The sequence below is a fragment of the Stegostoma tigrinum genome, chromosome 32 (assembly GCF_030684315.1).
Source record: "Stegostoma tigrinum isolate sSteTig4 chromosome 32, sSteTig4.hap1, whole genome shotgun sequence".
Taxonomy (NCBI): domain Eukaryota; kingdom Metazoa; phylum Chordata; class Chondrichthyes; order Orectolobiformes; family Stegostomatidae; genus Stegostoma; species Stegostoma tigrinum.
The window spans coordinates 4,761,009-4,785,059 of record NC_081385.1 but is presented as its reverse complement, the minus strand read 5'-3'; the positions used below and the strand labels follow the sequence as shown (position 1 = coordinate 4,785,059).

General features: G+C 41.4%; 1 protein-coding gene across 2 annotated transcripts in view; it reads left to right on the top strand.

The window, feature by feature from the left end:
• The first annotated feature begins 1,113 nt into the window (after positions 1-1,113).
• Positions 1,114-24,051, top strand: part of LOC125466884 (ubiquitin-associated and SH3 domain-containing protein B-like) — a 150,105-nt gene continuing 127,167 nt past the window's right edge. For both annotated transcript variants that reach the window (XM_048562006.2, XM_048562005.2), the window contains exon 1: positions 1,114-1,511. In XM_048562006.2, the coding sequence (XP_048417963.2) occupies positions 1,384-1,511 (128 nt within the window). In that variant the 5' untranslated portion in view covers positions 1,114-1,383. The remainder of the gene's footprint in view (positions 1,512-24,051) is intronic.

Below are 24,051 nucleotides of genomic sequence, written 5' to 3'. Positions count from 1 at the left end.
GCTTAGACAGCATCTTCCAAACCCATAACCACTTCCATCTCGAAAAACAAGGGCAGCAGATATTTGGGAACACGACTAGCAGTAAGTTCCCCTCCAAGCCACTCACCATTCTGACTTGGAAATATATATCCATCCCTACAGTGTCACTTGGACAAAATCTTGGAATTCTCTCTCTAAAGGCATTATGAAACTGTCTACAGCACATGGACTTCAGTGGTTCAAGAGGAAGCTGAAGGGTAACTAGGGACCGGCAGGTAAATGTTGGCTGGCCAACGACACTCCACACCCATGAATGAATAAACAAAGCGCCTTCAAAATGCTATGACTGTAGCAATGTGAGAAAAACGGCAACCAAACTGGTCACAAGCTGTTTCCAGATGTTGTTAGCACCAGAGACATTTACCCTGGATAACAAGGTGTAGAGCTGGATGAACACAGCAGGCCAAGCAGCATCAGAGGAGCAGGAAGACTGACGTTTCGGGTCTGGACCCTTCATCAGAAATTCAGATTTCTGAAGTCCAGACCCGAAACGTCAGCCTTCCTGCTCCTCTGATGCTGCTTGGCCTGCTGTGTTCATCCAGCTCTACACGTTGTTATCTCAGATTCTCCAGCATCGGCAGGTCCTACTATCTCAGAGACATTTACCCTGTTCTTTTTCAGGTAGTGCCTTGGGATTTGAGACAGTAGGCCAGGCCTCACGTTTCACATTTCACCTCATCCGAAAAATGGCACCTTCCAAAGTGCAGCATTCCTTCAGCGCTGCACTCTGTGCTGTAATCTCTGGCATGGGACCTGAACTCTCAGGCTCAGACACTTCATTTTGAAAACTCACTATTGATGCAGTTTCCGTGAGCTCAATCCCCAATTAACAATTGAAAACTGTATGGAAAAACTTTCATTACATAGCATTAAACTGTTAATAAACTCATCCGGAATAGTTCAGGAAATATTCGTTAAATAAAAACTTCATGCCTTATTGGATAGGTAGGTAGTTCATTAATGCTCCTGAACTTTTCTGTGAGATCCAGATCCGGCAGCGTGGGTTGGGAGCTCCATATAAGGGAGGAAGGGAGGGAAGCTGTTTATACTGTCCCTGACCCATTCATAAATTAGCCAGTTACAGAGAAGTCTCCAGTTCGAGTGCTACAGTAGCAGCGTTTCTTTGCTACTTCCATGCCCGCTTGTGTAATATTTTAACAAGGGGATGGTTGGACTTCCGACGTGTGTTTGAAGTGAATATCGCCTGAGTGACTTTAGACCCTGTGTATGTACCAGGAAGTCGATCCTTTACGCTCTTGAGCTGTGGTTGTGTGAAAGACGCTGTCTGCATTCTGTAGATGCGGGGACTGATTTGTCTGGAATGGCACTTTAATCTCGCATACCATGGCTTCTAAAGAAGAGCTTTACAGCAAAGTTGTGCCCCGAAAGAATAGGCAGAACCGACCCGGGACCGTTAAACATGGGTCAACACTCGAGGTCTTTTTATCAATGGGATTCCCTAAAACCCGGGCGTAAGTTGGATGAGTTAAGATGTATCTATTTCTTTCTTTGTTTCTTTTTATTTTGTAGCTTCCACATTGTTACTGTATCCAAATGGCGCTGGCTCTGATACCGTGTTTCCATTTGATGTAACGTTTCTTTCTGTAACAGACCTTGCTACATTGTTGAGAAGGGAGTTGTCACATGGCCTAGAGATTCAAAACATGTTTAAAACGGAATAGTGTTCGCTAAAAACGCCCAGTGTTCAGTGTGGCATATGACAGGCTATCATTTCACAGTCTCTCTGTCTCTCCCGTCGTATATAATACAAGAAAAAATAAGATATAAACTGGCTGCTCTCTCACCCTTTCTCTCTCTCTCTCTCACACACACACAATAACAAAACTGCAATGTAAGGCCTGCAGGCAGGAAGGTGGGTGATGGTCCGGGTTTGTTCTGGAACCGAATGGAGTGGCTCCGTTGCAGTTTTATTGCCGGTCACCCAGAGGCTGCAGAAAGGTTTTGAGAAGTGTGCAGTCCCGGGGCTGTGAGGATTTCCCAATTCGGGATATGTCTGTTTCAATCACACTCCTTTCCCCCTCCCCCTCCACCTCCCTTTTTTTGGTTAAGGGGTTGCTTTTGAAAGCTGTTTTTTTTTAAAATCGAGGGAACTAAATTTTCCAGGAAAACAAAGCAAACATATTGCTGTAAGCGAAACAGAAAATGCTGTAAATACTTAGTAGACCCGGCTGCATATGTGCAGAGAAAGCAGAGTGAACATTTTCAGGTCTCGATGACCTTTCATGAACCCCCTGCGTATTTCTAATATATTTGTTCTTTTTTTTACAATGAGTTGGTTCTGCATTCGGTCCAGAATGAACATAGAATCCTGTGCACTCTACTGTTTTCTCAAACCACTAATGAAAGCCGCTTTCTCTCTCCCTCTCCCTGCAAGCTGTTCTTAAAAAGGTGAATGCGGCAAAATCTTTTCCCCAACTAGACATGGTTTTCCAAAGCAAATAGTTTGAGTCCATGAGCACAGAAAGGCTCCTTTACTCTTTTTTTTTAAAGAATTGTATTACAGAACAACGCGTTGACATCCTGCACTAATATTCTCTATATTAAAATTCAGTTTAAAAAGAATACACAATGTTTCTCTCCACTCCCTGCAGCACCTGCAATTTTCTGGAATACCACAACTTTTTATAATTCTCCTCAAGTGGAGAACTTCTGTTGGGGAGTTACATTGACTCCACATACCACAATGAGAAGACATTGTTTCCACTAGCAGGAGTCAGTAACCAGAGTTATCATTTGGGTCAAAGGCGCTGAGAGGAGTTCCGGAAAAAAAACATTTTGAAATGTAGCGACTTATGATCTAGAATGTGTTATCTTAAAAAAGGTGATAGAAGCAGATTCTGCAATTCTCAGAATTGTATAAATGCTTGCTGGAGGGGGCGAAAACTGCAGGAGAGTGGGGTTAATTGAATAACTTTCAGACTCAGCACAGACAAGATCGACTGAATGGTCTCACTCTGCCACAAAGTCAGATTCTGCTTTTGCAATGTTACCAGTTTTTGAGCTTGCATTCTGTGACTGTACCAATGATTTATTTCAGTGGAAAACTGAAAACAAATGATTTTGCCTTCGCGAGAAGGAACAAACCTGTCTTTCTACAACTTCTGGCACTACCTTGGAATCCCTCAGTTTTAAAATTATTGAATCACTTTTATATTTAATATAAAACAGCCACTGCGGAAATAGAAGATAATAAAATGTGAGGCTGGATGAACACAGCAGGCCAAGCAGCATCTCAGGAGCACAAAAGCTGACGTTTCGGGCGTCAGCTTTTGTGCTCCTGAGATGCTGCTTGGCCTGCTGTGTTCATCCAGCCTCACATTTTATTATCTTGGAATTCTCCAGCATCTGCAGTTCCCATTATCTCTGATACCACTGTGGAAATAGGATTTCTTTTTGCCTGCTCATCAGCCTTACCAGCTTCCCTGTTGGGTACAATGACCACTCTATTAACCTGAATTTGCCTGTTTTCATTATTTTGCCATTTGGTGTATCGTCCGTTGTAACAGGGGATGTGAAGCTGCAATCATAGAACTTCTGCAGGATTTGATATCCTATTAGGACTTTGGCTGCATCAATGCTGAGCTGATTTCTTACTCTGGGGGAGGGGGGTGGTTGTCAATTGTTCCCATACAATGATTTCCTGATCTCAGTCAGGCAGGCATTTAGAGAAAGGCAGCATTGTTTAACTAAGGTACAATCATACAATCACTACTGTGTGGAAGCAGGCCAGTGAGTCCATGCTGACCATCCCAAAGACCATTCCTCCCAGACTCTTACCCTATCCCTGTAACCCTGCATTTCCCATGGCCAACCTGCCTAACCTGCACATCTTTGGACGATGGGAGGAAACTTATGCAGACATGTGGAGAATGTGCAAACTCCACACAGTGGGTGGAGTTGTCCAAGGGTTGAATTGAACCTAAGTCCCCAGCACTGCAAGGAAGTAGTGCTAACCGCTGAGCAATCAGGTCGCTCCCAGTTTTTCAATTTTTTTAATTTAGTTTTTTTTTGAGCTAGCAGAGAGGGCTGATTAAAGCAATACAATGATGTAATGTATGGAGACTTGCAAAAGATTTCTGATAAAGTGCCGCATTAGTGTTGTCAACAAATTGAAACCTATGAAGTTTAAGCGATAGTGACAGCCTGGATATGAAATTGATTGAGTGACAGGGAAGAGCATGTACAGATGCACGTTCTTTGGACTGGAGGACAGTATTGAGTAGGGTTCCCTAGAGAATGTTGAGTAGGATCACTGTTTTTCTTGATCTTTATGAATGATCTAAACTTGGATGTGCACATCTTGATGACCACAGAATTTGGAAGGATTGTGAACTGTGAGAAGGGCAGTGATAAACTTCAAGGGGCTGGAGATAAACTGGTGAAACAGATGATTGTTTCACAGAAGAATTTAATGCAGTGAGGTATGAAGTAATGCATTTCGTAGAACATAAGAAGACATAGAAAATATATTAGAATACAATTCTAAAAGGGGTGCAGGAGCAAGGGGACCTGGGCATATATTAAATACAATGTCAATGAAGGTGGCAGGGCAGGATATGAATGGAGTTAAGCAATACATTTTCTGCAGACAGCTCTCTCAGATGGACCTTAAAAATCCCATGTCACTATTCCAAAGAACAGCAGAATTTTCCTAATGCTCGTCTGACATTTATCTTGCAACCAGAATGATGTTATTTTATTTAAGATTGTAAGAACTTTTAATCGCCTGCTTCATTTTAATTGTAGCCACTTGATCATTTCCACATTGCTCCATGTGGGAGCTTGCTGTGTTGTAAATTTAGCTGAGCTTCATAAATAGAGACATTAAGTGTAAACATAAGGAATTTATGGTGAACTTTTTATAAAACAATGGTTCAGCCTGAATTAGGGTACTGTCCACTTTTGGGCAGCACACTTTAAGAATGACATGAAGATGTTAGAGAGAGTGCAGAAAATATTTACCAGAAGGAACTTCAGTTTCATGGACAGATTGGAGAAGTAGGGGTTGCTTTTAGAGAAGAGAAAATGGAGAGGAGATTTGATTGAGGTGTTAAAAATCATGAGAAGTCTCAAGTGCGTAGACAGGGTAAAACTGTTGCCACTGACAAGGAGATTAAGACCAGAAAACGCTCTTAAAGGTCATTGGCAAAGGAAGCAATGGCGACATGAGGGAAAAACCTTTTCATGCAGCACATGATAAGGGTATGGAATGCACAGTGTAGTGGAGACTTTCAAAAGGACATTTGTAAAAATTATCTGAAGAAGTAATGTGCAGGGTTACTGTGAAAGGGCCAGGAATGGCATGAGCTGTGTGGCTCTTAAAGAGAGCCAGCGTGGACACAAGCACTCAGCTCCCCTCAAACTGAACTGTATAAATTCTATTATAAGAAAAGGAGTTAGTTTCCCCTCAGGACACCATGCCAGTCAAGGCAAAACTGGAAATTATTAGCTTGAGGTACAGCCAGTCTTGGAGATCTATAGCACAGAAAATGGCTCTTTGGCCCATTGAATTTGCACCAATCAAAAACAACCACCTAAGTATTTTAATTCCATTTTCCCGCACTTGGCCCATAGTCTTGTATGCCATGGCACTGCAAGTGAACATCTAAATATTTATGAAATATTATGTGGGTTTCTACTTCAACTGCCCTTATAGACAATGACTTCCAGATTGCCATCATGTTCTGAGCGAAAATATTTTCCCTTGAAATCTCTTACCCCTCAGCACCCGCTCATTGAATCTTCCAGCAATGTGTAAATTTCCATTCTGTCCATGCCCCTCATAATTTTATATATTTTAATCACCTGCCCCCAGTCTCCTCTGAAGCATTGAAAACATCCCCAGTCTGACCAATCGTTTCTCATGACCAAAACTTCCCAGCACAAGCAAAATCCTGGTAAATTTCATCTGCACTGTCTCAAGTGCAATCACATCGCTATTATAATGTGGATTTCTGAACTGCCAAATGCACACTCTCTTTCTAATTGACACTCTAATTACATCTCAGAGCCAGTTTCACCTCCTGAAGCAAAAGTTCTGTGTTCATGTCCCACTCCACAGGTTTGAGCACAAGATTTAGGATGACATTTCTGCTGCAGTACTAGAGAGTGCTTCACTACCATATGTGCACTGTTTCAAATGCAGCTTTAAACCAGCCTCTCTTAGGTGAACCTCAAAAATCTGGTGGCATATGACCACAGGGGAGTTTTTCCCTCGTGCCTGCCTGATATTGATATTTTAACCAGTCACAGTCCCTCTTCCGCTACTACACTGGCACTATCCCCCACATCTTCCTCTGCTCCATTGATGACTGTATCAGCACTGCCTCGTGCTCCCACAAAAGAAGGGTCCCAAACCGAAACGTCAACTTTCCTGCTCCTCTGATGCTGCCTGGCCTGCTGTGTTCATCCAGCTCCACACTGTGTTATCTCTGACTCCAGCTTCGGCAGTTCTTGCTATGTTTAATTTAAAATCAAATCATTTTCACGCTTGTGAGAGCTTGTTGTGTGTAAATTAGCTGCTGCCACTTCCAAGTTATAGGAGTGGCAATATTTAATTGTCTGTAAAGCACTTTGGAAAATTCAAATACACTGTAGAAATGAGAGTATTTTTCACCTCTGAGAGTGATTTTATTTGTGATCTCATGTAACTAGCCAGCCCCAAAAACCCGATCGGAAAGATTGCACTTAAACCAGTGCACTTGTCCACACTCTCTCAATCTTTGTGATGCTGTTAATGCATTAATTTTAAACTGTTCCCAGTGCTCTTGCACTTAACTGAAAACATACAGCTCAAAATTTTTCTTGCCAGATTACAACCCAAGGTTAGAGGGGTAAAATCTAATGTGTCCGGCTGTAGTTTTTTTAAATTGTAAATCAAGTGGCTTACGTTTCATGGAAAAACTAACGTGCCACTGACATCATTGATGTGTCTGCATGAAAACATTAATATTCTTACTACATGCAGCAGCTGAAGAACTTTCTGGCACGTGACTGCAGATTAATTGCAGCAAGCAAAAAATGTCAGCTCTATTTGATTCATTCAGCATATCATCAAACATCAAGAGTGCTGCAGGCCTGAAACCAAACAAGACGAAAATGATACATTTACGTGCACAAGAAAGAAATGAGCAGTGTTTGTGGGAGAATTTCAAGTACTGGAAATAAAACTGAACACAAACTCTGGAGTGATAGGAATGGCAAATTTATCAGCCTTGAAGAAATAATGGACTGAATGGTCTCTTCCTGTCCTTTCTAATAGCACAAAATATACTTTAATGAGAGGCGTATGGCCCCTCAGTTTATTATTTTCACTTCAATTACAATCCTCCATCCAAATCCAAAATTTTTTGCAAAAAATCATACAATGTTGATGGCATATGTTGCACAGAACATCAATCAGAAAAATTAATAGATTACAGGGATTGTATCTTAATGGGGCTGGAATGCAAAGTGGAGGAAACTGTGCTCTGGTTGTCTAAAGCCTTGGTTACATCCCATTGGAGTAGTGCTCTGTTCTGGTCACAGCGCCTCAGAGAGGACATACTAGTGTAACAGATTCACCAGAATGAAACCAAACACACACTTTGCTTTTTTTTTAAAAAAGCAAAAGAACTAAGAAATCATGAGACTTTTTCTCATGCACTGAAGTATTAAGATCTGCTTTGCACTGTCTTGTGCAGTGTTAGAATCCGACACCTGAGAAAATTTCAAAAGGCAATTGGCCATGTGCTTTAAGACTAATTTGCAGAGTTACAGAGAAAAAGCTAGAATGTGTGGCTAATTGGCTAACTGTTTCCAATTGCCAGGACAGATGATGTGGGCAGAATTACCACCTTCAGAGCTATACAATCCTGTGATTCAATAAAACGGTTAATTTGAGGCTGAATGAGGCTTGGTTAGAAAACTAAGGCGTGATCTAATAATGATGTTTAAAATTCTGGTATTAGGGTAGGTACAAAAGAATGCTTTCCTGTAATATTTCAGCGCACTTAGGGGGCAAACTCTTTAAAATTAAAGCTAGTCCACCTGGAAATCAGGAGACAGTTTTTAGCGAGCACCAAAAATTTAGAATTCTGTTCTCCCTAAGGATTATTGATCCTGGGTCAATTAACATTTTAAGACTGAAGTAATAGTTTTATTCTTAATTAAGGATCATCCATTATCTAATAGAATGGAAGAACAATTTTGAGAGTGAATGATATTACAGGCTGTGGAACAAAGATAGACATTATATGGAGGTAGGCCATTGACCAGCTACAGCAAAACAGACTCAAAGGACTGAATGGCTGCCTCCTAATCCTACATTCTAATATTTAGTCTTTGCTTTCTCTTCCTTATGCAGTGTTTAAAATCCAAATTGATGCCCCTGCATCAATCACAGGTATCTTTGTTTCCATATTTAGGCCCTTTTTAATAAAAGTCAACTCACTAACCTCCCAATGTGCTACAGAGAGAAAGTTTGGCTTTCCTGTTCTATTGAACTAATTCTTTCTCAAACTGGTCCCACCTAGGAAGAGAGACCAACAATTACATTTTGTAATTATCGAGGTGTGCTGACATTTCTGTCAAACGTGACAGCTAGAAAGGACGCTGTTTAAAGTGAGGGGTACCGAATGGAGCCTATATTACCAGGCTGAGGCAGTCCCTGCGCAGTGGAAATCCTGTTTCCATTGCTCTGACATCAGTGACTTGCTTTACTTCGCGGCAGCAACACGACAGGACTGAGACTATTTGTTTAAAACGAAAAGAAATTCTGGCTTTAAAAATGAAGAGCTTTTGTGGCACTACCTGCCATGTTTTGTAAATTGAATTGTAACCTCCATAGCAAGAGTGCAATTACCATGCAGTGCAATGGTAGTGACCCTGCCACTGAGCCAGAAAGCCTGGGTTTATATCCTCCTGCTTCAGAGGTGTTTTGTATTTAACAGTACCGATATGTCAACAAAAGAAGAAGTTGTTTTACATTCATAAGTAAAACTGAAAAAGCTTTATCAGGCATTTGTAGTTTTAAAATTCTCATCCTTGTTACCGAGTTTCTGCGTGGCTTCACCCCTTACTAATTCCACCTTCTTACAACTCTCTCGGATCTCTGCATTGTTTCAGTTCTGGCCACTTCAGCATCACCAATTTTTACTCAGGCCATTATTGGAAGCTGTGTCCTTAGTTGCCTGATATAATCCTGATGTGTAATAGATTTTGGAGATTTTGTTATATTAAAGGCATTATGTAAATCCAAGTTCTTGTTATAATGAGAGGATATGTTAATATTTAGATTCCGATCACTGCCAAAATCACAAATGCTTCCAATGCAGAATATTTATTCTTTTTTGAACAGCTGCTGAGAGGCCAGTGTATTTGTAGAGTTTTCTACATGTGATCTGATCTTCATTGCCTTGCTTACTATTCATTCCTACAATGGCTTGGCCAGCCTTTATTGCCCATCACTAATCAGCCTGGAGAAGGCGGTGGTGAGCAGCCTTCTTGAACTGCGACAGTCCTTAGGATGTAAGTACACCCACAGCACTGTTAGGGACGGAGTCCTAGGAGTTTGACTCAGTCAACACTGAAGGAATGGCAGTCCATTTCCAAGTCAGGATGCTGAGTGGCTTGGAGGGGGACTTGCAGGGAATTATGTTCTTGTGTATCTGCTGCCCTTGTTCTTCGAGGTGATTAAAGGCTGTAGGTTTAGAAGGTACTGCCAAAGGGCCCTTGGTGAGTTACTACAATGTTGTTGATGGTGCACCCAGGTGCCATTGTATATTGTGGTAAATGTTGAAGGTAGTGGATATGGTGCCAAACAAAAGATTGCTTTGTCCTGGATGGTTTTGGGTTTCTTGAGTGTTGTTGAGACTACACTCATTCAGATAAAATAAATATTCTATTACACTTCTGACTTGTGGCCTTGTGAACAGGCTTTGGGGATTCAGCAGGTGAGTTAAATACCTCTGATCTGCATTTGAGCCACAGTTTTTACTGGTCCAGTTCAATTTCTCGGTAGTGGTAACCACAGAATGTTGATGGTGAGGGATTGAACAGTGGCAAAAGCATTGAATGCAAAGAAGAGATACTTATTATTTGTCTAGTTGGAGATGGCCATTGCCTGACATTTGTGTCATTGGCCCAAGCCCGGATGGTGTCATGGACTGTTGACATGGTCTGTAGCAGTATTTTTTAAATGTTGTCTGAACAACCTTAATACCAATTCCCTGGAGATGGTAGAAGTTGTGAACTGCAGCATTAACTCATGTTTCTCAGCAACTAGCTGTGCATTATCACTTGTTTAAAGTAATTTAACACCATTTGAAACATGGACACTGTTGTGTTGCACTGTCTAGCCTCAGTTATGACTCAGCAGGTGCCAGTCTTGTTTTTAAATCCAAAGATTGAAGGTTCCAATCGCATTGGTGGAAACCTAAGCATCACATCCAAACTAAGACGTCAGTGGGGAACTGAAAGAATGTTGCAGCAGTTGAGACATGGTTTTTGAAATGGCGTGTTAAACTAAGGCCCAGTCTGTAAAAGATCTCGTGATGCTGTTACAAAAGACCGAATCAAACACATTGCAATGATGCGATGTGAAATTTGGCTGCCACTTTTGTAACGCATGGATATTTCATTAGTTATAGTGTATTTTGAATGTTGATTTTGAAATGTAAGAGTTGTAAACTTTTTTTTAATGGTACATCAAATAAATGTTTGGTCAGTGCTTCAGATGTCATGTGTATTTATGCAGAATTATTGATGTGGCTAATTCCTGTTTGGAATAGGTTACAACTGAAGAGGAGGGAAAATGTAAAAAAATGAACCACCAAGAGAGCAGGTAGAGAACCTACTCTTGAGGAATGACTAAAGGTGTCAAAAAAAAGACAAGATTCAGGAATGAAAGATCATTATTGTCCACAGGCAAAGCTGAATTGATTAGTTATGTGAATGTTTTCATAAATGTGCATTTTCTTAAGGAACACATTTAAAAATGGAGGTGATTTTAGCAAATGAATCTCAAAGTTAAAACAAATTTTTTGGCTAACCAGTAAGTACGATTGTAGAAATACTTGACAAAGCAAGGGAGATGCAAATTGCATTTTTTAAAAAAAATGTTTTGAATGTAAATTCGTAGAGTAAACCAGTTCCAAATGGAGTTACCAAAGCTCCAGGATTCTTCAAGAACTTGGTATCAGCAACACCTGGAGATGGTCGGAGAGACATTTCTTTTATTTTGAACAGATTTTCATGTTTGCTATGATTGTTTTAATTTATTTATCAAATTATTGGAGGTGGGATTAAAAGGGTAGGTTTAGTCAAGCATCGTTGAGACTGTGGTTATTGTTTCAAATAGTTGTGATTACAAGCTTTAGATTCCAGTCTAAGTATATTGGTGGGAGTGACCTGCTCTGCTCATCTCCAGTGGAATACTTATCTGCCCTCCACATCACATTTGTATCAGTGTGACAGTTTTCCCTACGTTTTCTGGGTACAGCTTATTTATGCTCAATGAATTGACTATTTTGTGGATTTATACCCATTAGGGAATGGTTTGAAGCTTTACAGGTTTAATTCACTCTCATTCATTTATAACAATGACTAAATATTTGGTTAACAGCCTAATGTCTCTTATTGCACATTTTTGAAACTATGAAAATGCCTTGGGACTTTTTACTACAGTAAAGGGGCTATATAAATGCAAGTTTTTGTCTTTGGATAAATCTTTTGGAAAAAAGTATTTGGGAGAGAGACAGATTCAAGCTTAACTTTTGGGCACCTCTCCCACAACGGAAACATACTGAAAAACTGCGTCTCAACACAGGGGAAACGGGATGACTGGAGAGCTGCTAGTGGGAAGCAGCGTGACAGTTTTGCTTTGGGATGTTGCATTAAATTACAGGTACCATATAAAGATAAGCTTTTTTTTGTTAAGAAATATATGTTTTACATATGTATATGTGAGTATTACGTGTGTGTGTGTACACTATATAAATTCAGAGCAAAGAAGTAAATTTCAGGGTTAAAATAATAATTTATAGAAGTATTTTGTCAAGAGTAGGGACACAAGTGATTTAAATTAGTTTTGTCTTTGGATATTGTACTTGCTGCAAACTTGACATTTAAAACACGTCAGAAGTTACTGATTTCCGTTTTCTCCCCCCACGCCCCCACTTTTTCCCTGCCATCTTGCTAATTCAGGAACAATGTTGCTGATCCAACTTCCTTGAAATCCGTTGAGTTGGTTTCAGACTGTATTGTGCATCCTGTTTGCATTGTGTCCAAAGCCCATTCCCCACCTCCCTGGCCCCCGGCCCCCTCCTTCAAGCTGCCGTGACGTTGAATTCCTGCCATGTCTGCTATAGCTACGTATTGGCTCCAGACAGAAAAGGAGCAGAAGTGAGGAATTAACATTGCCATCCAGCTCCTAATAAACCTTAAAGTGGCAACACTAGTACAGCATTTTCAGTGGACCCCACACCCACCTTCGAACCCAAGATGTTTCATTGAGTTACACTATGTCGACAGTAAAAATGCGTTTGAGATACCAATTATCTTGGTCTTCTTCATCTTCCTCCAGTCTTGAAAAGGAAATTCAGAACTTGCATTTATATAGTGCTTTTTGTGACTTCAAGATATCACAAAGTGCTCTACAATTCATTTTTTTTTTGAAGTTCAGAAATCTAGAGATTGGGAGAAAATTCGCACACACACAACTCCAATTGAAAGTTAAATATTAGCCCAAGACACGGGGAAGAACTGAACTACTTTCATTCTTTTGGATAAGACCTGTGGGGTCTTTTACTTTACAAGCTCTTCTGGCCTCCATCCTTTCGGAGGGATGTTGTGAAACTAGAAAAGATACAGAAAGATTTGAGGATGTTGCCATGGTTAGAGGGTTTGAGCTATAGGGAGAGGCTGAGAAGACTGGGGCTATTTCCCCCTGGAGCATCAGAGGCTGAGGGGCGACCTTATAGAGGCTTATAAATTCATGAGGGGCACAGATAGGGTAAATAGGCAAGGTCTTTTCCTCAGGGTGGGGAAGCCAAAAGCTAGAGGGCAGAGGTTTGAGGTGAGCGGGGAAAGATACAAAAGGGACCTAAGGGGCAACTTTTTCATGCAGAGTGTGGTGAGCATATGGAATGAGCTGCCAGAGGAAGCTGTGGAGGCTGATACAATTACAACATTTAAAAGGCATCTGGATGGGTACATGAATAGGAAGGGTTTAAGAGGGATGTGGGCCAAATGCTGGCAAACGGGACCAGATATATTTAGTCTGTGTGGACGAGTTGGACTGAAGGTTCTGTTTCTGTGTTGTATATCTCTATGACTCGAAGACATTTACTGATCAAGAGTACATATACTGTACACTTGTGAACAAAATGGCAAATTATGGACAGCCCTTTAATGCCAATGTGTGAACTGTTGGAACAGGTTTTAGCAACAGCTTGTATTTTGCTGTTTGTCATGAAATCAATTTGAGAATCCTGAGCTGTTGGAAATAGAAAACAGTATTTTGTTTCCCTGTAATAATGTGCAAATAGCATTGTCACTTTGTGTTTGAGATTCAGATGCATCATCCCAAAAAGTGTGTAGTATGGATAAATATTTACCTGGGAAATTAAGGATTTAGCTTGATGCAGTGCTACTGTGACGCTGACTCACCAGTAAGCCTTCGAAAGTATTGTACAAACTGCAACCAGCTACGTCTTCCAGCAGTATCTTAAATGAAGATATCCTCTCCAAATATTTATAAAGGGATACATGGAAAGAGTTAGAGACCACACCATGTTGAGATAGTCACGGAGTCTCTTGGAACGGAAGGTTCACCTCCTACTGTAGGCAGTTTTAAAAAGAAGTCATTAGGCCATTTGTTTTTTTTTGAGAAAGTACATTAATTTGGTTGAACACCATCCGCTCCCATCTGTTACAGGTGAAAAACACATTTAATTTCACAGCCACACAGCATCCTGTGGTGTTTACAGCCCAAGAAGAACTTCTGAAGTGTAATCACTCTTGTAATGTTTGGATGGGGGGTGGTAAATCACATTTGGAAAATGATGATGGAAGAGAGACTTGAACATGTAACTGGAGTTGGCATGTCAAGGCAGTATTGATGGAGTGTATGCTGTCAATTAGATATGTGCTGTCTTTTGGATGATACATTAACTTCTCACGTGGACATACAAGATCCAAAGGCACTACTTTGAAGAGGAGTAATGGTGTTCTCAGTGCCCTAGTCAATATTTATTTGTGAATGGCTATTGTCAAAATGGTTGATCTGGCTATTATGACATTCCTTCTCTGTGGAGCTTGCTGTACGCAAATTGCTGCATTGTTTTAGCACTGTCTACACTTCAGAATTAGAGGCATCAAGAAAGATGCTATTTGATCATCAGTTTTTTCTTTTTTCATATCTTTTCCCTCAAATGCAATTCAGCGAGGAAATGCAATTTGTCCTCTGGTCAGCTGATTTTCTGGGAGAGTGAATGTCCTGATCGGTACCTTACATTTCTTTTAGATCTGACTTTAAGGCTTTTCCACAAAAAATTGAATGTAACATTCAACAACTGTGCACCTGTTTTCTGTTGAAAGGAAGAAATTAATTGAACTGCATCTAAAAATGGCAGTGACTGTGCTGCAATTGTTTCTCAGTGGGGCTTAGCAGGGAGCTGGTCAGACCTGGGAGGAACATCTAAGCCCAGTGTATTCTGCATCACTGGAAAAAGAAACATTCTGAAACTGGTGACTTATTTTCTCTCCAACATGCTTCAGTGATTAGGAAGACCCTGGCCACTCATCACTTAGTCACCACATATCTTCTACAGAAAATGCAATGGTGTGAGGTAATTTGCATAAACTAAAACCATGTACTCAGTGTTAACATTTAAACTGGAATGCCTGGTTTAATTGTAAGGTAAATGATTAATTTTTCTCAGAAATCTCTTTCTCGCTCCTTTTCCTTGTCTTTTCAATAACCAATATTTGCCATTCCTCATCTCAAATGAGCTCCCTCATCCGTCCAATGCTTCACAGTCTTCATCTTGGCTGCTGATGCCAGGGATTTATTTCAATGCATTCATTACTATTTCATTCTTTTGGTTCTCAAACGAGAGAAATCCCTTCGTCTATCAGTCCCGACCACATTCTGTCAATAGTACTGAAGACTTGTGCTTCAGAATTTGCCGCTCCCCTAGCCACGCTGTTCCAGTACATTTACAACACTGGGATCTAGCCGACAATATGGAAAATCGCCCAAGTATGTCCTGTACTGCCCCATCAGTCTCCTCTCAATCATCAGTAAAGTGATGGTAGGTGTCAGTAACAGTGCTATCAAACAGCACCCACTCAGCCATAACCTGCTCAGAAATGCCCAGGGCCACTCAGCTCCTGACCTCGTTACAGCCTTGGTTCAAACATGGACAAAGGAGCTGGATTCCTGAGGTGAGGTGAGAGTGACAGGCCTTGATAGCAAGGCTGCATTTGACTAAGTATGGCATCAAGGATCCCTGGCAAAACTGGAATCAATGGGTATTGGGGAGCAAACGCCCCACTGGTTGGAGTCCTACCTGACACACAGGAAGATGGTTGTGGTTGTGGGAGGTCAATCATCCCAGCTCAAGGGCATCTCTGCAGGAGTTCCTCGGGGGAGTGTCCTCGGCCCAACCATCTTCAGCTTCTTCATCAATTTCCTTCCCTCCAGCATAAGGTCAGAAGTGGGAATGTTAACTGATTGCACAATGTTCACAACCATTCATGGCCCCTCAGATACTGAAGCAGTCCATGTTCAAAAGTAACAAGATCTGAACAATATCCAGGCTTGGGCTGACAAGTGGCAGGTGACATCTGTGCCACTCAAATACCAGGCTATGACCATCACTCATCAGACACAATCTAACCACTGCCCCTTGACATTCAATGGTGTTACCATCACTGAATCCTCCACAATTGACATCCTGGGGGTTACCATTGACCAGAAACTCAACTGGATTCACCACATTAACAGAGTGGCCACAAGAGCAGGCCAGATGCTGGGAATACTGCAGCGAGGAACTCACCTTCTGACTCCTCAAAGCCTGTCCACCATCTACAAGGCACAAGTCAGGAGTGTGATGGAATACTCCCCACTTGTTTGGATGAGTGCAGCCCCAACAACACTCAGGAAGCTTGGCACAATCCAGAGTAGAGCAGCCTGCTTGATTTGCACTACATCTACAAGCATCCACTCCCTCCACCACCAATGCTCAGTAGCAGCAGTGTGTACTATCTACAAGATGCACTGCAGAAATTCACCAAAGATCCTTAGACAGCACCTTCCAAACCCACAACCACTTCCATCTAGAAGGACAAGGGCAGGAGATACATGGGAACACCATCTCCTCCAAGTTCCTCTCCAAGTCACTCACCATCCTGACTTGGAAATATATCGCCATTCCTTCATTGTCGCTGGGTCAAAATCCTGGAATTCCCTCCTAAGAGCATTGTGGGTCAACCCACAGCAGGAGGACTGCAGCAGTTCAAAAAGGCAGCTCACCACCACCTTCTCCAAGGGGTAACTAGGGATGGGCAAGAAATGCTGGCTAACCAGTGACACCCACATCCTATAAATGCTCCCCTGATGCTGCTTGGCCTGCTGTGTTCATCCAGCTCTACACCTTGTTATCTCAGATTCTCCAGCTTCTGCAGTTCCTACTATCTCTTGAAAAAAATCTTTCTCCTTTCATCTTAACAACCACTACATCTCTGACTCTTTCTAACTCTGGTGGCATGGTCTGTGGTTCTCAACAGCTTTTGCAAAAAAAGCCAACTTAAGCCTTTTGGTGTGCACTCTGATTTCTTCCAAAGGGAAGAAATGTTTCACTGATGACAATAATGCCAGTACTATAAAAAAAAATATATTGGACTAAACTTCTTCACAGTCTGCCTGCATTGCAAAGCCTTGGCAACTCCTCAATCTGTGATCCCTGACACACCATGGGACTACATTTGTCCTGGGAGACTCTGGCAATAGTCAAGTATCAGAGGAGAAAGTGGTGTAATGGAAATGTCACTGCACTATTAATCCAGAATCCCAGCATTCTCTGGGGACATGGGTTCAAGTCTTACCACGACAGATGGCAAAATTCAACTGGCCGAATTGTGACCCTGACTGTCAATTGCCATAAAATCCAAACTGGTTCACTAATGCCCTTTTTAGGGAAAGAAATCTGCCATCCTTACCTGGTCTGACCAAGTACTGTATAGATTCACAGCAAAGTGATTGACTCTGGGCAATTAGGAAAGGGGGATAAATTGAAAATGAATTGTGACCCTCCTGTGGTTTTGTTGGCTTCTTCAATGATCTTAAACTTATTTAAGAAACTTGCAAGGCAATCTGTGCTTGGAACAAACACAAGGAGGTATTTCATGTGGAGGTTGAGGCCGAAGGTGACTAGAAATGGTTCAAGTGTATAGGGCAGCTGATAAACAAATTGTGCATGGGGTTGGATTAGTGCGTGAATGAATTGGCTACCAACATTGGTATTTGACTAATCTGAACTATGGATTGCCAGGGATTAGGGAAAGGTTTGATTTGACACCACAACATCAATCTCCTTAGCTAGTGACTGAGTTGTCTGACCCCAACTAAGGGCTTAAGAGCTTTCAGCTAAAAAGGATAGAAAAGTTGAGTTAACTTTGTTGTTATTCAGTGGCCCGACTTGATAATAGATTGATTGAAAATAAAACAAGAAATGCTGAAGGAACTCAGCACAGCTGGTAGCACCAATACGTAGTCATTTCTCAGGTACTTATTTTTAAAAACAATGGACTTACTGTGACTCTTCCATGAACTGAATATGCTGTTGTCCTCACTTCATGTTGCTTCATATACAAAAGGGATATGACTTACAGGAGAATTTACTGTACTGTACCTATGAAACTTAAAGTGTAGTCCATCAAGCATTAGAATATTCAGGCAAAATCATCTGCATATATTTTGGTTGGAATTTTCTAAGATCCCGTGCCAGTAACATTCTGGAAAATCAGAAGCATGTGCATACAATTATACCTTGATTTGAATGAATGGAAAGAAGATCTTACAGAAGAGCTACTGTCATTTCTAAGCTGCTCTCTGCTCCTAAAATCCCATCAGTGGCATGGAATCTCAAATTTCAAGCTGTAGCCCATCCCCAAGTGAAATAGTCATTTTTTCTTTTCTAGTTAACAAAGCAAATGATTGTCCGTCTGCAAATGGTGTGCTGAGCCACAGCTCCCTTAATCCCTGACACTATAATAATGGCGCAGACTGGCAAATTATGCAGCACATGTCACTGCAATATAGCCCTTTTTTTTTAAGCATTTGTCTGGGGCAATTTCTGAGGAATTTTTTTTAAAATGAAGTTGGATATGGATGCAGTGTGACAGGCAGCAAGATGGCTAACCAACGGGCAGCACTCCTCCAGAAGGCCTTTTCCCTTGTCAGTGAAGTACGAGGACTCCGCTTGAAGATGTGACTATTCTCACTCATTCCTGGAATAGGGGTGTCATGGACCAGCATCTGTTGTCCACCATTTAATGGCCCAGAAGGCAGTTAAGAGTCAACAACATTGCTGTGGGTCTGGAGTCATAAGTAGGTTATGCCAGGTAAAGACAACAGATTTTAGGGCCTAAACTCTTCCATGTCCCAGCCCCCCCACCCCATGCACCAGGCCTTGTTATCACATTGCCTGCCATTACACACTGCCTATTGTCAGTCACCAACAGTTTCCATTAACAGCTAATCACCCTCCCAGCCTGACTGTTACCAACACTTTTGTCTGCACCACTGCTTTTTACTCTCTTTAGGCTCTATCCTATCATTTACTCCCTATCCCATCCCCCCTCTTTAGAGTGGTGGGCCTGTGGAATTCTTTGCTGCAGAGTGCAGTTGAGGCCGGGACGTTGAAATGCCTTCAAGGCAGAGATCGACAAATTCTTGATCTCAGAAGGAATCAAGGGCTATGGGGAGATTGTGGGGAAGTGGAGTTGAAATGCCCATCAGCCATGATTTAAATGGTGGAGTAGACTTGATGGGCCGAATGGCCTTACTTCCACTCCTAGGTCTTATGGTCTAACTCTATATTGAGTCCAGAGGCTGCAGTGTCCCCAAACAGAAAATGAGGTGTTGTTCTTCCAGCTTGTACTGAGCTTTGTTGGAACACCACAGCAGGCCAGAGACAGAGATGTTGGCCAGAGAACAGGGTGATGTGTTAAAGTGGCAGGCAATGGGTAGTTCAGGGTCTTTCTATTTTGTGAGCAGAACGTGGATGTTCTATGAAGCGATCACCCAGTCTGTACTTTGTTTCCCCAATACAGAGGAGACCACATTGTGAGCAGTGAATGCAGTAGACGAGGCTCTGGGAAGTGCAGGTGAAGTGTTGCTTCACCTAGAAGATATGTTTGGGTCCTTGGATAGTGGGGAGGTAGGAGGTAAATGGTCAGGTGTTGCAGCTAAAATAGTTTGGTTTGGAACAGTGCAATGAGGAGCAATTGATACACAGCCTCTTTACCAGATTACTCACTTACTGTTCGCTATGGGTTGAATGGCCTCCTCCTCCAGTTCCTTCAAACCTGAATATCAGTCAATAGCCGATTTCTACCCTATTTCCACATAGCTGTCCTCTTGCATATTCACTGCTACCCTTCTCAATTTTAATGTCTCCACTGGTCTGGTCTTTTTGAAAGTGTTTCTGTTGTACTTTGTGTGAAGAAATACTTTGTGAATTCTCTCCTAAATATTCTCCCTCAAAACTTAACCTGTTGCCTTGTTTCTCACTCCTATCAAAGGGAGTAGTTTGTCTTTATCGCTGATTAAATCCCAGATCTTAAACATTGTGATCAGATCACCCCATGATTTTTTTTTATAACCTCAAGGCATTAAAAGCCAAGTTTTTGCAGCATTTTCATGTTGCTGTTTTAGCAGGGGTCAGATTGCTTTGTTTGTAACAGTCCCATTTAGTCATATACACCCACACTGTTACATGATCCTGCGCGCTTCACAGAAGTGATTTGTATTCCCCAACAGGAAGGGAGCTCCCCGTATTACTAAAACAACCATGGGGGCTGTACAGATGCAGAACAAAAACTGCTCACTTACTGTTTTGTGGTTGTGTGATTCTTTACTTTCATTTCCAGTGTACGTTATGTTGTATTGAGCTTTGGGTGGTTCAGGCATAGCACCTCTATCATTCTCCTCTCCTGCTCTTTTTAAGCATCAAATTAAGAAATGGCTAAAAGTAATAAAAATACAAACTAACAGTCAACAGAAACTTAGTAAGATAAAATAATATTGTCCAGGATGATGGTGCAGCCCAGCCCGTGTGGTGCCCACTGGTCTCTAAAGGCCTTTATTGTACCAGGCATCGCATACTCCTCTCCCTCTCTATTCTGTGCCGAGCCAAAAGGCCTGACTAATTCAGCGGTAGAGGATTGGCCATTGGCGAGTCTTAATGAGTTTGGGCACTTGCCTTATATTAAAGGAGGCAGTTTATTTAATGATAGCAATATATATAAGTTACATTGAAGGTCTCACGAGGAAGGGCTGAGGGACTTGAGGCTGTTTTCATTAGAGGGAAGAAGGTTGAGAGATGACTTAATTGAAACATATAAAATAATCAGAGGGTTAGATAGGGTGGATAGGGAGAGCCTTTTTCCTAGGATGGTGACGGCGAGCACGAGGGGGCATAGCTTTAAATTGAGGGGTGAAAGATATAGGACAGATGTCAGAGGTAGTTTCTTTACTCAGAGAGTAGTAAGGGAATGGAACGCTTTGCCTGCAACGGTAGTAGATTCGCTAACTTTAGTACATTTAAGTCGTCATTGGATAAGCATATGGACGTACATGGAATATGTAGGTTAGATGGGCTTGAGATCGGTATGACAGGTCGGCACAACATCGAGGGCCGAAGGGCCAGTACTGTGCTGTAATGTTCTATGTTATATGTTCTACATTGTTTCCAGCTCTTTGATTGTCTAGTTGGACATAATTACTTAAGGCAATGTGTCTGGCTCTATGGGAGCTTGTGCTCACCAGCCTGATCCTCCATGCAAGACTGTGTGACATCTTCAGACAGAATGGAGTTTACAACAACTTAAACATTCATTCTTTCAAAACCATTACCTTAAACAGCAGTAAAATAAAAATGGAAAGTACTGGAGAGGCTCAACAGATTTCTTCTTATCTGTTAATTAATATTTTATGTCCAGCAGATGTATTGATTACCAAATCCCCTTTATGGGCCTTGAGTGCAGGTCTGATGCTTTCCTGTACCACAGGGGAGGAACCAAAGAATTAGAGTGAGTGCTAACTGAATGATAACTCCTGGCATCCCAGCCTTCACACTTTCTGAAGAATGTTAACAATTGACAACTGTTTCATAGTTAATTTTAAACTCTTAATTCCACCATTTGCCATGGTTAGGATTTGAATTTAGGTTCCCAGAGCATTAACCTGGATTTCTGGATTAATAAACTGGCAATAATATCACTAGACCATTCCCGTCCACCACATTAAGTTGATAAGCAAGATCCGGGAGAGAGGGACTAATTGGACAGCACTTTCAAGGAGATAGCATGAGTTCAATGGGTTAAATGGTCTCCTCCGTGATCTTTATAGCAAGACAAGAAATGACTGTCAATAATGTTTATGAATGAAGAAACTTAACAGCATCAATTGACACCGTTGGTCCACTATATGTTTAAGCAGGGACTTCCAACCTTTAAAAAAGAAAGGTTGATGTTAAAATACTGGGCAGAGGAGGAGGAATGCCCTGCAAAGGGATCTATGTATTTCTGATAGTGAGCCCCATACCTCCCAATCTTTTCGAAATAAACAAACAGTAGTGTTTAGATGGCTCTCTAATGGGGCATTGTAACAAAGCAATCAGAAGTCAATGAAAGTTTCTAATGCTTTCTATTTGATAATGATTTTATAGATTGTGCTCATCCTCTAAAGGAATGTGGGTAAACCTGTCCTCTATTGGCAAGGCTCTGACTTTGCCTCACTACAGCAATAGCAAGAATGTTGTTGAGACACTTGGAACCATATCCAGTGTTGCCTGTAATGTGTGCCAGACCCAAAATGCTGAAGGATCCCTGTGACAACTATTTAGTAAATATGTCTGCAACTAACTGGGACCAGCTGCTGCTACATACAGTTGATGACTGTTCTTTAGGCTCATGGGGCCAGTATATAAATAGATCTAAATTTCTATCACTGTACTTTTGATGTCTAAATGTTTCTATTTGTGCTTTTGTAGTTGCGGTTATTTGATGGCATTTGATTAAAGTTTGCCGTTTGGCTAGCTCTCTGTAATGACCATTAAAGGCTTTGTTTGTTGTGTATACTTAATTAAGAGAGACTTGTTGGCATTTTGTAGCAGGATGAATACTGTTATCAATGGCACAAGTGACAATACTGGGCTAATTGGCAGAAGGAACAAACTTTCTAAACAATTGCACAGCAGGGACAATGCCCCCATGCCCCTTTTTAGATCCAAGGGCAGTGCTGGAAACAGTCCAAAGTCTGATCCTACGCTGGCCCCATGCCCCTTATAGCGAGCTATTGAGAAATATCAGTGATCTGTTGGATTGAATGTTTCCTTTCTACGGGTGGAAGGTGTTTGGCTGCCTGTTCTCAGTTATTTACTGACAGTAGAACAGGACTTTAAATTGAACAACTGCCATATGGGAAGCCATTGTAATTCATTGGGAACAGTGATGATGGGTGAATGGCACTTCTTTCAGGTTAGGATTTGGACAGCAGAGTTTTAGATGAGCTCAAGGTTATGGATGGGGGAGAAGATGAGAGGCTAGCCAGGAATAATTAAGTCTAGAGGGAACATGGATTGAGGTTTTTGCAGTAAATGACCTGACACTGGGCTGAGTCACAGAAGTAAAAGTTGGAAATTTTTTATGATGACAGGAATATCTGGTTGGTAGCTCATCTCAAGACTATAAATATGATAAGATTTCAAAATGCCTGATTCATCCTTCAAACTTTATGCCCAAAATTTAAGTTTCTGTGTCAAGAATCAAAGAATGAACTGGGACAAAGATGACCGTTTGCCCTATCCTGCCTGTGGTAGCTCTTTTGAAAGAACTATCCTTTTGGTCCTACTCGCCTGTTCTTTCACCATTGAGTTGAGTCATTTCCTTGATCTTCTTATGGTGAAATGAGATTTAAATTCTGGTTGAGTGTCTGAAGCTCCAGAACCCAGGGTAAACCTTCAAAACTGTACAGGAAGCAGGAGGATGAACTTAATCAATAGACTATGATTAGTTAAGGTTTTACATGCTGGATGAGAGAAAATAAGTATTCAATTAAATGATGGAAAGAATGAATCTATTTAACAGTTCAATTAGTCCAGGAGCGAACTTTAGGTCTCACCTCATTTACAGATTCTTCCATTCAACACAATCAATGTTGGGGACAGTCACTTGTCCTTTCTCAGTACATCAGATGAGAATTACTTTCTGCCCATTTTAACATTGCTTTCCTATTAATTATTAGCTTTCCAACTATTGTTTACCTATTAAAGATTGACTTTTCAATATCAATGTTGCATTTTTTTCCATTTTTTTTGCGCTTAACTTTCATGTTGTAATTCCTATTTTTAAACTAGGGATAGAATTGTTGTTATGAAAGGAATTGCTATACTGTGGGTTTGAGAAAACCCAGACACTTAGTTGTAAAATGGGACAAAACACAATGGGATAAGATAATAAAATGAGAGGCTGGATGAACACAGCAGGCCAAGCAGCATCTCGGGAGCACAAAAGCTGACGTTTCGGGCCTAGACCCTTCATCAGAGAGGGGGATGGGGAGAGGGAGCTGGAATAAATAGGGAGAGAGGGGGAGGCGGACCGAAGATGGAGAGTAAAGAAGATAGGTGGAGAGAGTATAGGTGGGGAGGTAGGGAGGGGATAGGTCAGTCCAGGGAAGACGGACAGGTCAAGGAGGTGGGATGAGGTTAGTAGGTAGATGGGGGT